Consider the following 13,748-nt stretch of genomic DNA (forward strand, 5'->3'; position numbering starts at 1 on the left):
CCTATTTTATTTTTTTTTCGGGATGCTAGACTTAGTACTTATTGAAAAGTGCAGTTTTTAATGACAAAAATTATCAGGACTTGGGTTTCAGATTTTATTTTCAAGATCATTTTAAGCATTGTGAAAGCTCACAACATTTTGCTGATTTTATTTAACACTGAAAGAGAGACTACCAACTACTGAATCATAAACATTGATTATTGTAATGTCTATCAATTTTTCAGAGCTGGCAGAGCTGGCAGTATGGATCAGGAAACCCCTGTCTGATCTTATCTGTTACATATATGTGGTTTGTATATATATACACACATATATATGCACTATATATATATGTATACACAAACAACATATATGATACATATATACATAGAAATGTATATATACATAGAAAGACCTTGCTAGGGGGGCTTTTTTTTTTGGAGAGACAGAGTCTAAATGCTAAAACTTGAATCTGTGAATAATTAAATAGAGCCTAAAGAGTTGCTTCTGTTCAATCATGTTTGAAATATTTTGGAATAAGGGCAGAAACTATAATATTGTCACTAACAAGATGTACTAGCAATATCACCTAATGAAATTATAAACTAATTTGGGTATTGAAGTATAAAAATAAGAACCAGTTACAATAGATTTTGTTTCAAAGAGTGTCTGCCTTTCTTGATCTATATTTATTAACAATTGTATAATTTCTGTTTATCATATTTCATATTTTGTCTTATTAGGATAACAGTGAATCATTTTTGTGGAGTACTACTACTCCTTCAACTACTTTTGGCAAATCCACAATTCCTTCAAGGACTACAGTTGCGTCAAGTACAGAGGCATCTAGTCAAATGAGCTCTGTTTGGAATGAACCGATCAGTTTTGTTATAACTAACCTGAGGCCATATACCACCTATCTTTTTGAAGTCTCTGCAGTTACCACTGAAGCAGGTTACATTGATAGTGCAATTGTCCGGACACCAGAATCAGGTATATATTGCTTTCAAAAGGAAAGGAAGTTCTCAGATTTGTAGGAAAACATGCAAAATATCAACTTGAACTTATGTTACAATATACTTCAGTCTGACTCTTTCTTCATCTGTATCACACACTTAGATGCATGCAGTTACCTAATTTTTAAGTTGATGAAATCAACAGAAAGAGTACATAATGTATTTAACACTATACGGTGGGTAGGAGTTCAGTTCCTGTGAAAAGTTAAATCAAATATGCCTAGGATAGCTATTTTTTTTCCTTAATTTTATGAAAACTAAGGATAATTCAGGAACTGCAGTTATTAATGGTACAATGGAAGGAGAATTAAAAATTAAGGGAACAGGTATCAGGTATAGTATTCAAAAAGCATATGTGTTGTATACATAGCAATGAAATTAAAGCTTTTTTGGTTTTGTGGAAAAACAAGCAGTATAGAGAAAACTCCTTTCCCATGGTTCCTCAGTCTGGATCTGTTGCGGAAAGTTGTTCAGTGCTAAAGAAATCTCTAATCACTAGGAAAGTTGGTTTTTGGAATATTCACAATACTCAGAAGTTAGAATTGAAAGCGAAGGTCATCCAGAAGAAGTTTTGTAATTGCCCCTACGTAGTGGGCAACACTATTAATACAGCCATACCAAAAATGTATGTTTCTAAAGGAATGCTGTTCTGGCTTTCTTTTTACTTTTTTTTTTTTTTTTTTTTTTACTTTTTTTTTTACTTCCTTTACATCCTGCTTTTGCCTGATTCAGTTTGATATTACTGTTACTCTTTCATATATCCAAAATTCGTAGTACTGTTCAGATGAAAATAAATGTAATTCTCTTCTAGCACTGTTCATTTGAATGGCTTTGCTAGAATTAAAATATCCTTTGTTTTCAGTTCTGTCTGGGGATAATGAAGTTTTGGATTGTTTCTGTTCTAACATTTGCAGGGCTGCTGTCCAGTTCATTTTTCATCCTATCAGTTTCCTAAGATAGGTGCACTGGTAATAACAAAATGTTGGGAAGTACTGGAAAGCTTATGCTGTAGGGCTTGGTTCTGCCAAATACACAGAAATACACAGAAAGGTGTCAACCGAAGAGATCTTTGGACCTTATCAGTACTTATCCTTACAACCAGAGTTCATCCATTAATGCATGGTCTGGGAAAAGGGAAGTTGGTTACTGGTCTATGTGGGTGGTGGTGACCCACCAGCACCCCTGCCACCAGCTTAGTAAGTCTTTCCTCTTAGAAGCATGCAAGTTTCTGAATCTACCTGTATTGGGTCTTTACCTCATGAACATTCAGGTGCTTGCTAAAATCTTTCCCTGTGAGTTCTGCATGCGTGCATGCTAAGGATACTTTTCTGAAGCTGATTATAACATTGGCTGGTGATTTGTTAGGAAGACATTATGAAATAATAGATGTTTTGCCTCATGATTTTTACAGACTTAACTTTCCTTTGTTTTGGTGTGAAAGATATCTTTATATGTTGGAATGGATATTGATCTATATAGCCTACACAGTAAAACTATGATTTAGGAATGTTGTTTTGCAATTACTGTAACAGCCTACCACCTCCTCCAATATCAAGCACCATCATCCAGTCTCTCTGCAATTACTGAAATCCACTTCCCTTTTTTCAAATGTCTTATTCTTTTGAGAATCTCTTTAGAGTCACACCAGCTAGCACCCCAAGTTGCCAGTTTCTCCTATGGCCAAAACCTTGCATCTCAGTACATGACTTGATTGTTTGAGGTGAGGCTGAAGGAAGAGGAATTGGGTTCGTGTTAGCAGATGGTGGGATGGAGAGTGCATTTGTTTCAAATACCACTTTGCTCACAAAAGAAAATGGCATGGATTTGTTGTCATACCTATCTGGCAGCACAAGAAAAATTATATATCCCTATAGTATAGTATAGTATAGTATAGCATAGCATAGCATAGCATAGCATAGCTCAGTGATGTTTTCTTTTAAAATGCTGAAAATTGTTTTTGTCCCTTCCAACCAGAATTTTCAGAGCCATGCTGAAGCTCTCCTATGTTCTTGACAAAGATGGTACCTTTCTGGCTTTGATTTTATAATAATGCATTTTAAAATGCTTTAAAGAAGTTGCTTTTCTTTTAAATATGAATTACATTACAGCATGTTCTCTGAAAACCCAGCTGTGATGGCTGTCAAGGGAGGATGTTTCTACAAAGAGAAAAATGTTTAGAACTTGAAAAAATGGTCTACAGTTGAAAAAATGGTCTAAATTAACTTTTCCATCTGTACAGAAAAATTAAAATGTGTCGGCCATCTCTAATGTGGTCAATATTTTAGGAAACTTGTTTTTACAAAAAAAAAAAAACAAACAAACAAAAAAAAAAAACTTTTTAATGGTATTGTGTGAATATTTTTTGAAGGATCAGTTTGAATGTCCACATTGGCTTAAATCTCATATATGACATATGAAGACCAGATTTTCATAGTAATTTGTATCAAGCAGTTTCAGTATTTTTTTTTTTATTTTTTTTTTTGGGGGGGGGGTATGCAGCATTTTTCCAAATCAGGTTTATTTTAACTCTATATGAATGAAAAGAATTATACCTCCTTTAGTTGTCTTTGAATTTGGTTTTCCATCTCAGTGATAATCTCTCTTTAGATTGTGAAGGTATGCTTTAGAAAGGAAGGTATGCCTTAGAAAGGACAGGGATTGAATTCCATAATCACTTGAGTTTATGATTCATGTAATTTATGTGAATAATTCCATTAAAATATAATGTTAAATGTTTTTGCAGTCTTAATCATTACTGGGTTTGCATTTTTGGATAAGGAGGTATATCTGTGCTGTCAGAAATCTATGTGATGTACTCTATATGGGCTTAAAAAATGTTCAGGAAAGAAAATCTTACCAATGTGATCTCTACAGTGCTGAACATCACGATACTATTTGAGCATCTTCTGTATATAATCTGTTTCATGATAAAGTCCATGTTAAACCTGATAGAATCCCTTTATCTTTTAATGATTATTTGCATACTACCAGCTCTCTTGATATCTTTCACAAGCATAACCCTAAAAATAAATGAAATAAAAAATAGCCATTTTAATGAGCTGTGCTTTTAATGTAACTTTCCTGCAGCACATTTACTGTTTATGTTTAAAATGTTAAATTGTCTGATATGTGGTTCTTGGAAATCCTAATCTCAATTATTTTATGTTCAAAGACTTTTTCCAATATTGTTTAAGTTCCAGAAGATCCACCACAAAATTTTGCCAAGAGCAACATTACAGCAAAGTCTTTCTCAGTGACGTGGGACCCACCAACCATTGTAACAGGAAAATTTGGTTACAGAGTTGAGCTGCATGGGCCATCTGGTAAGTTTGAATTGATGTTTTTGTTTCATTTATATTTTTGTGATTTTTTCCTTACACTGTCACTCTTATTGTCACTACCAGTCAATAATGAATATTTGAAAGCATTGTTATCTATGCTTTTCTCTATTAAAATCATTAGGAGTTCTTAGATAACTTATAATGGGCAGGATTTTCCCTTAAAAGGATAGGTATACAATTAAATTTGCTTTAGATATTCTTAAGAGTGGAGAAAATCAGCTTTCCTCAGTCTTTCAGAGAAACAACAGGCTAAGCTCACAGCTTAATTAGGAGGCTTATATATTCAAAACATTCTTTAACTTATGTTTACTCTTTCCTCTTTCTGTTAAATATTTCTGGAGGATTTTCATCCTTGTGTAATATACAATCAACTATGTGAGTCTGTTTTGGTGTTTTTATATTTTTTTGTAACTCAGACATAGTTAAGATCTTACATAACTACATATAGTTAAAGAAGTCAACGAGCTGTATACTAATGCTTTTATGGGATCATACAGGAAAAGCAAGTTGAATTAATTTATAAACAAACAAAACCCCTCCTCTTAAAACCTATACCTCTTTGATTACTTTTTCTTCAGGCAATCAGTCTTATTTCCAATGAGGCTGATACTAAATTTTCTTTTCCAGAATCAAACTTCACTTTTCATCATCCTAGACAGTAGCTATATTCAGTATAAGCAAAAGGTGGATTTTTTATATATTTGAGCTAGATTATTTTTATTTTTCATTCCAGGACATATTCTGGATAACAGCACAAAAGAACATAAGTTTGTATTCCGTAACCTTGTACCATTTACAACATACAATGTGTATGTTGGTGCAGAGACAAGTGCTGGGGTGGGACCAAAGACTAGCCTTACAGTTTTCACTCCTGCAGATGGTAAGTTTAAATAAATGAAGTAAATAGACTGTAAATAACTGATGTCAGTTTTTCATTTAAAGCTCTTTAGGTACCGTTCAAAAGAAACAATGGGCGTGTTATTGTAAAATAAAAGTATTTTCTACCTGAATGGAAGTAGTGTTTTTTAATTTGGTAATTAAATTGCAGGTCACCCTTCTAGTCGTTAGATGGCAGCAAGTGGTAGGGAAATAACTACGGAAATACACCTCGGCTGCTTTCTTCAACCCTGAACATCTTGTTTGACTAATTTTCTCTAAATCCAGGGTCTCATACCAGTTTTGAAGGTAGCCACCTTCACAGAGTGCAGCTCTGAGGCAGATGCAACACTGAGATCCTTTCCTGGGAAAGCCAAGTAGTTAGCTCTGCCCCAGAGCCATCTATGCTATGATTTGGGAGTTTTGGCTCCCAGTAGTTCACTCATCAGGAGACAGTCCTTTGCTCAGTAGGAACGCTGTTTTGTCTTATATATATGTGAGATTGTACAGAAGTACTGCTCTGCAGCTGAGGATTCAACCAGAAAAATTTGAGAGTCGCTATGCAATATATCGTTGACTTCAACATTGTTATCTTTATGTTTATGTTAGAGAGCACAAATTTAGAAAATCTCTTCATCAGTGCTTGCTGCAAAGCTTCCTATTAAGGTGTAACAGCAGGAGTAACACCTGTCATTATCTGATGCATTTGTTCCTGAAGTATCTGCTTTAGTCGGGTCTCAGAGTCACTTTCCAGAGATGACCCAGCTCAGTACAGAAATGCTTATCTTCTGTCTAAAATCACTGTCATAAGCCAAATTTTTTGTTTTGTTTTGAGTGACATGGATTGTCTAATGTCTAAATTAACATCGAATATGCAAGCCTTCAATACGCAAATAATTTCAATTTTATCTTTTTCTGTGGTATATTAGGGGAATTTTTTTATCATTATATAAATACAATAAAAACTTTTTCTGAAACTCTGGCAGTCCTATGTAAAGTACTGCATAGTTAAAGAAGAAATTGAAACTAAAGTCATTATAAACCTGAAATGAACAAGATATATCACGTGCATAATGTTTTCTTTTCAGATTTTAACTTCATTCTTGGTATGGTATTGAATTTAGAATTAAGTTTTCATTGTCGATATACTCAGGTTTCCATACTTAGTAAGCAAGTGAAGGCCTGCTTACTTCCAGTGCACTGACTTGAGTAGAGCTACCCTGATTTAAATTTAAAAGATTTTATTAATATGCATATCATATCATAACTTATCATAGATGTGGAAAAAGTGTGCATATTTTTAGAAATATTACTTGCTTGACAAAACAAACATGTGAAGTAACTTTCTAACTGTACAGGAGCAACTCAGAAGATAGGGATATAAAATTTGATGAAATCCCTATTGTACTTTGCTTACAGTGCTGAGGAAGCTTGTACTAATCAGAGATGTTTAATTAAATCATTTTTCCTCTTGAATATTTAGTCCCAGGTGCTGTATCAGATTTGCATTTAGTGGAAGTGGAAGCCACATATATAATAATTGCTTGGAGGAAGCCACAACAACCAAATGGGATCATTACCCAGTACAGAGTTAAAGTGCATGTGCAAGAAACAGAGGTGACTCTGGAAAACACTATTCTCAATGGAAAAAATAAGGTATTTAGTGTTTGTTTGTCTGATTTTATATATATATATATACATATATATATATATGTATATATATATATGTATATATATGTATATTGATACAAAGTATAAATATAAATATAAATAAAGTATAAATATAAAATAAAGTATAAATATATATATAAAGTATATATATATATATTGATACAGATTTCCTTGCTAGATTGAATTTGGTCCTCTGTCTTATTCTTATTCCACTCAGAATGTGGAATTTACCACCACAGATGAGTTCTCAGTGCATTTAAATTTCACCTTCACCTTCTCCATGCCACCCTCTTCCTCTGGCTGTTTTTTGTTTGTTTGTTTTATCAATACTGCTATTTGTACTACATGAAAATCAAATAATTTCTGGAGAAATTATCCAGAATTTCTTGGCTACTGAAGGCAGGTTGCAATAGCCATCAATCTTATTTTCCCTTCTAGCCCTTTAGTTCTTTGCAGTATAATAGTTCTTAGCAGATCTAACAGTAGGAGTATGGATGTAGGTGCCTAGATCAATACATAGCCACCCAAGCACAGATCTAACACATAATCTAAGTTCTTAATGCAGAGCTCAGTGAAGGAGTTTGCTTTCAAGTTGAACGGTATACATTAAATAGAGCCCTGGAGCCAAACATTATATAAAGGAGTAGGGGGAAAAAATGAGGATAAGGATCCATTCATTAAATCAGGCTGGGGTCCTTGGAAAGTGAAAGTATATGACTCTACTGTGATACAATCTTTAATTATAAAGACACAGAAAAGATGAAAATTATCTGCACAGACATGTTTTAATGCTGGGATTTCCTTATTTTGGAGTTCTTATTTTAGAATCACATGTGCTTTATTGAATATAATTTTCTAATTAAAGAAAAAAAAAATCATAACAAACCTTACCTCATTTGGAACTCCATTGACTGCACTTTAGAGCATCTACAGGATTTCAGCTGTTGGAAACACACTGATAATAGCACTCAACAATGTTTAGCAATGAAAGGCTGTTATCTCAAATGGAAAAGCCTCAGAGGCAAATGATATTTCCATGTGGGTTACTATTTTCCTATAAAATGTATGTGAAAATGAGGTGCATATAGGTTTTACCTGTTGGTACTTAGGTGAGATTGTTGCTGTATGTCTGCCTGTGGTCAATCCCACCTAGTTACAGTGGTTAAAAAACCTGCTTTGCCGTCTTTCCACCTGGGGTCTGTAGGGAGAGGGCTAATGTGTATTAATTACATCACTGTAAAAGCATCTCTTTCTGGCAGTGAATTTGGCCATATGTGCAAGTGGGGAGTATTCACAGATGACAGAAGAACAATTTAGAGACACTGTAGTCCTGGATTATGTCCCAGATTCTGAAGGGGCATAATGATCTAGTGCTTACACACCATTTTGTACCTACATGTATGTTCTAGCCTCTGTCTTTTCAGCTTTCTTTGTTCCTCTCATATTAGTTGTTACTCCCTTTATATCTACTCCCATCCCTTTCTAACTTTGTCTTTTGTCCATGGTATCCTACTGACTTTGCCTTCCTTTCATTCTCCCTTTCCTCATATTTACTCACTTATTTTCCCTCACCTCTTTATTTCATTGGCTTCTATTTTTCTCCTTATCTCCTTCTCATCTCTCCCTCACCCAAAGGCCACACAGGAATATTTTTTCCTCCAATCAGCCTAATCAACCTGTTATTCTTTTTCTTCAGGAGCATTTGAAACCTTCTGTCTGTATCTTCAACCTTGTTTTGGAATATGTATAGTAGAAAACTCCCAAACTCAAATATGTCTTTTCATTGTATCTCTAAGGATAATAACATTAAATTTAAAGGCCTTGCTCTAAAACATGGGAGAATTGCAGTTTTATTGCAATGTAAACCCATAAATTAAGAAATATTAAGAAATTAAAAAAAAAAATGCATTTGGTGCTGTGTTTTGTTGTGTATTTTTTTGTTTGGTTGGTTGGTTTTGGGGGTTTTTGTTTTTTTTTTTTTTAATTTTTAAAATGAACAGAAATGTTAAGCTACTAGCAACTGAGCTTTTTCATGAGAAATATTGTTTTGCAAAATTCATTACAATATAGTGTATAAATATTGCAAAGTTGACAAATGCACAATTATATACTATATATAACGTATTAAATAATGTAATGTTGACAAAACTTGTGATTTTTTTTTATATCTTTCTAATTTTTAGTATTTGATCGATACTTTGGAACCATACATGATAAATGAAAACATTAAGCCTTCTCCCATTTCAAATTCAGTGGAAACAGCCAATGAATTATACGAAGGTTCTGCTGAAATATTTTCCAGTATTCAGACAGCTTCCCCAGTAGTATTTACTAGTGTACCTGGTGATAATTTGCCTACTATAAATGGAGCTGCTGAATTACATTCTGCTTTGGGTAAGGTATTTTAATATATTTTTCTGCCTGCTCCTTTTCTCTAAAGGACCCCCCATCACTGTCCCAAATATGATCTTTAGCACATGGTTCAAGCAAATTATGAATGGGTCATTTGCTGGAGTCAGATTTTTTTACTACTGAATAACTTTCTGAAGCAAATGGGAAGGCCACACAGGCAGGAACTAGCCCCTTGTCACCCAGCTGACCTTCTTCCTAGTGAAAGGAGCACCCGAAAGCCATCAGCCAAGCTGCATAGACAATCAGTTATTACAGTTGCCAAAGCAGGTGTGATTGTCAGGGATTAACATATCTCCAAGCCCTTCAGAGACCTTGATTTCTCTAAGCCTTTTGACTAATAGGTTTTCAAATGTCAGTGAAGGTAAATAGGTCAAAAAGTTACAACTTTGCTATATGGGTGACAAACAGGTGGAGATGACCCCATGACATGGTGATGTCATTAGTGTGTACACTTGTTCTGTATTATCAATGGAACAGTGTTTCTTTTCTAAGTATGGATATTTACAAATCATTAAGCAGGCCATAGTTGACAAGCAGGGGCTTAAGATACTGTTGCCATTTTTTACAATGAGAGTTTTGAACAGTAGACAGTCAATTTTTTATATTCTGAATGCATTTTTAAATCATTGAATTTCTCCATATATACCACCATCAAAGACCTGAATTATATCCATTAATGTAAACTAAAGTGGAATTTTTCTTTACAATTTTAATCCTAAAGGATCTCCTCTGTCATACAAAGCGTATGGTGCTTAAAATGTGAGTGTTCTTTTTACCACCTCATTCAGCTTGAGCTAGTCAGTTGCTAAAATATGTCTATATTGCTGAAAAATTGATTTCAGACAGCATCTGTTGTAATCTAGTACACAACTATTATAGTAGTTACAGTAAAGTTGTTGACAGCCAAGTTTTCAACAGTGCTTGCTGATTTTTAGATGCCTCCATTTTAATGCTGATCTTGCAAAACTTTTAACCTGATGCTCAGATATGTGTACCCAGACTTTGTCACATTGCAGTGGTGTAATGGCTCCTTGCACTGGAGGATTTTGACTAGCATAGTTGGGTTGCTGCCAACTTTGAACTTTATCACAGATACACTGAAAACTCTTTGTGGACATATGCATAATTTCTTCATTTTGCTGATCCCAACTCTTCTGCTAAAAATACCAGAGTGAAGGGATATGTGATGGGAGCCATTTCAAGTATAGCTGTTACAGCACAATTGAGAGGGTAAAGAGAAGAGAATTTGTCTTTCCTAATTTAAATTTTTTTCCTAAATTATAAAATAAATAAATAAATAAATCCAAAAACATCAACAGCCTAGGAGCCAGTATTCGGAACTATGTTCCAGTGTTCCTAGGAAGTATAGGAAGATTGCTTTTTCCTAGTTCCTAGACATTTCTCTCTTTTTTAATTTTTTTTTTTTTTTTTGAGATATTTCTCAAATATCTCAAAAATGGCTCCTTGATTATGAGATGCTGTGTAACATTTTCTTTATATTTTTGTAATTGCCATGAAAGTTGATTCTTTTTGCAGTAAAATAGTTCAAGGTTATCATGTCAAACTGAGTTTAGAATGCAAAAACAAAAAAAAAAAAAAAAAGGTTTTCAGGTAAGTAACTATTTCTCTCCATTTGATTGCAGATAATCAGTATGCCATTAACATTTTGGCTGAAGAGCTGTCATATGTTATAAAGGGCCTTGTACCTTTCACAGACTACACAATCAGTGTGTCTGCTTTCACTGCTATTGGAGAAGGGCCACCATCTGTTCTCACAGTCAGAACACATGAGCAAGGTAATGTGTAACTTAGAAATAAGTTAACATACATAACTTCTTTCATTGAAATTTTATTCTATTTTTAATAATTTCTTTTACTTACTGTTTTTTTTTCTTTTGTGTGTGTTTTTGTTGAAGTTCCAAGTTCAGTGCAAAATATATCATATAAGAATCTTAGCTCCTCCTCTGTTTTGCTGTGTTGGGACCCTCCAGCAAATCCCAATGGCAAAATTATTCATTATACCGTTTATGCAATGGAGCTGGATACAAAAAGAGCATTCCACACAACAACTTCAAACAACAGCTTAATTATGACAGGTACAGTGTCATTTGATAAAAAATAATTGCAAATATATTATGCAAAATCATTTATGCCAACTTTATGTAACGTAGCCATTTGTAAGGCAGATAGATCAAATCTCCCCCATCCACACACAACACAACAATCTGCATGTGAAAACAAAGCTGGGACACTATTGTCAGACTTGTCTGCTGTGGAGAGGTATACAGGGAATGTGAAATGGAGGAGAGGACTACATAAGGCACATAATGTAGCAAGTAGTAATTTGTGAAATGGATTTTCCATTATTTTTTTTTCCTTAGCCTCTTCTTTCCATACAGGAAAATGTTTCTAAATTGATAATACTTTTTCAGACTTGATTTCTCCTTCCCAGACAGTATTTGTATGCTGTTAATAATAATTTTTGTCTTTTAAGGTGAAAATTTTGATAATAATTGAAGAAAATGCATGCTTAATGGGGTTTGGGGAGTTTATTTGTGCTAAACAGAGTAATTCATATAGAATAAAAACACGTACTTGTATGTACACATACACATCCCTTGTTTTCACAACTAAATTAAAGCTATTTACAGGGTTGAAGCTAGTTGACTTATTTCAAAATTTATTGATTTGACTAAGTGTTTATTTGACTCTCCCCAGATAAATGGTATTATACTTTTAGATGGCAAATGTATATCAAAAAGTCTTAGAACAGCATCCATTTTAACAGTTTTATAAATAAGCTATGAAATGTTCAAGGAGGATTATCAGCAATAATTTGTTTTTTACTTTTTTTTTAGGTTTAAAAAAATACACAAATTATAAAATGAGAGTTGCAGCCTCTACCATGGTTGGAGAAAGTGCTTTGTCTGAAGAGAATGATGTTTTTGTGAGAACTCCTGAAGATGGTAAATACACTGATTGCAATGATGATTTGATTTCTGTACTGAGGTTTATACTTCTTCATAAGTCTGGACACATAACTAAGGAGGGGAAGAAAGCATACAAATAAAATCAATGTTTCTTGAAATTGTTATTTTATCAGTCAGTGACTTTATTCAGCTTATTTTCAGGTAAGTGCTAGAAATAATTATAAAACCTGCAGCATGACCAGGAATCCACTAATTTCAACTCGGATAGGCCAAGAGGTGAGGTAGGAAAGCTGAAGAGCTGAGGTTCCTTCACTGAAAACAGTGTGTCCCTAGACCCCATCTAAATTATAATCATTTATCTTTGGAACTCAAAATCCCCCCCCTTGGTTATCATATGGAAATTAGGTCGGTTTCTGAAGCATCTAGAAACCACAGCTTTCACCAATTCAGAAGCCATATTGATGTCTATAAACAGAGCTCCTGATAAAGTGAGCTTTTAATGGTATTATATGTGCTTGTTTTTATACAGGTTTAGGGCTTTAGCCCTCTTAAGACTGATCAATAGTTTTAATGTAAGGTATAATACTACCTTATAAAGATTTCTGAGGCTTGCTTCTTTGCAAGACATTATCCACACATGAAGGTACAGTAGCTGGAGTTGCCATTGGCAAAGAGAACTTGGGAATTTGATTTACAAAGCAGCAATATGAGTTTAATACTTAATCTTTCCTCATTTATATCAGGTTTTTACTTTCACTGGTTTGAAAAGAGATATTTCCAACTTTTATCAAAGTAATAAAGAAGGTAATTGTCGAATTGTCATTTATCTCTCACAGCTGCCAAATATGCTACATACAGGAGGAATAATTAAGTGGGTATAAAAGAGAGCAAAGGATTGAAGGATTAAAAATTATAGAGATTTATGAGGTTTACATGATATGAGTAGCCGGCCAACCGAAATATCAAATTAAACAGTGAAGCTTAAAGTGCTACTAATTTTTTTTAAAGGTTGCATCCTTCTACACTGTTAGTTTTTCCAGAAGAAAGGCATATCACAAGAACAGAAAATTACCTACTTATGTATCTTTTTTTCTCAGAAATAAATTTTAAGTTTTCAATTCCCTGCCTCTGAACATAACAGAAAGTTGTTCAAAGCTGAGTATCAGGACAACAGTTCATCCATTGGTAAGAGATACATGCAAACCTAGGGGAAGTCAGAGAGAGAATCACTGATAATTCTTACCTTTTTATAAAACTCTGTGTAATTACTCTTATCTTGTTCTTTGTTTTCCTTAGTTTTCCTGAGGTAATTTGTTTTGAGATTCATGTCTCTTAACTTTAACCAACCTAGCAATTACAACTTGTTTGACTCCTGAAAAGAGAGAGATACTTCCAAATAAAAGAGTCATTACATCTGTCTTAGATGATATGACATATTAGAATTGAAGATAATATGCTGTGGTGTTTAAATATTTTTAACATGCCAGATAAATTGAAAATGCATTTCAGTTGAAAATTAAGCT

The 13,748-nt window shown here is 33.8% G+C and overlaps 1 protein-coding gene across 1 annotated transcript in view; it reads left to right on the forward strand.

Moving 5' to 3' along the window:
- PTPRQ (protein tyrosine phosphatase receptor type Q) overlaps window positions 1–13,748 on the forward strand; it is a 104,282-nt gene that overhangs the window by 7,380 nt on the left and 83,154 nt on the right. The window contains exons 6-13 of the mRNA XM_032207501.1: window positions 723–972; window positions 4,190–4,318; window positions 5,070–5,216; window positions 6,696–6,868; window positions 9,067–9,277; window positions 10,939–11,091; window positions 11,212–11,391; window positions 12,154–12,261. Coding sequence (XP_032063392.1) covers window positions 723–972; window positions 4,190–4,318; window positions 5,070–5,216; window positions 6,696–6,868; window positions 9,067–9,277; window positions 10,939–11,091; window positions 11,212–11,391; window positions 12,154–12,261 — 1,351 coding nt within the window. The remainder of the gene's footprint in view (window positions 1–722; window positions 973–4,189; window positions 4,319–5,069; window positions 5,217–6,695; window positions 6,869–9,066; window positions 9,278–10,938; window positions 11,092–11,211; window positions 11,392–12,153; window positions 12,262–13,748) is intronic.

The sequence above is a fragment of the Aythya fuligula genome, chromosome 1, assembly GCF_009819795.1.
Source record: "Aythya fuligula isolate bAytFul2 chromosome 1, bAytFul2.pri, whole genome shotgun sequence".
In the NCBI taxonomy this organism is placed as follows: Eukaryota; Metazoa; Chordata; class Aves; order Anseriformes; family Anatidae; genus Aythya; species Aythya fuligula.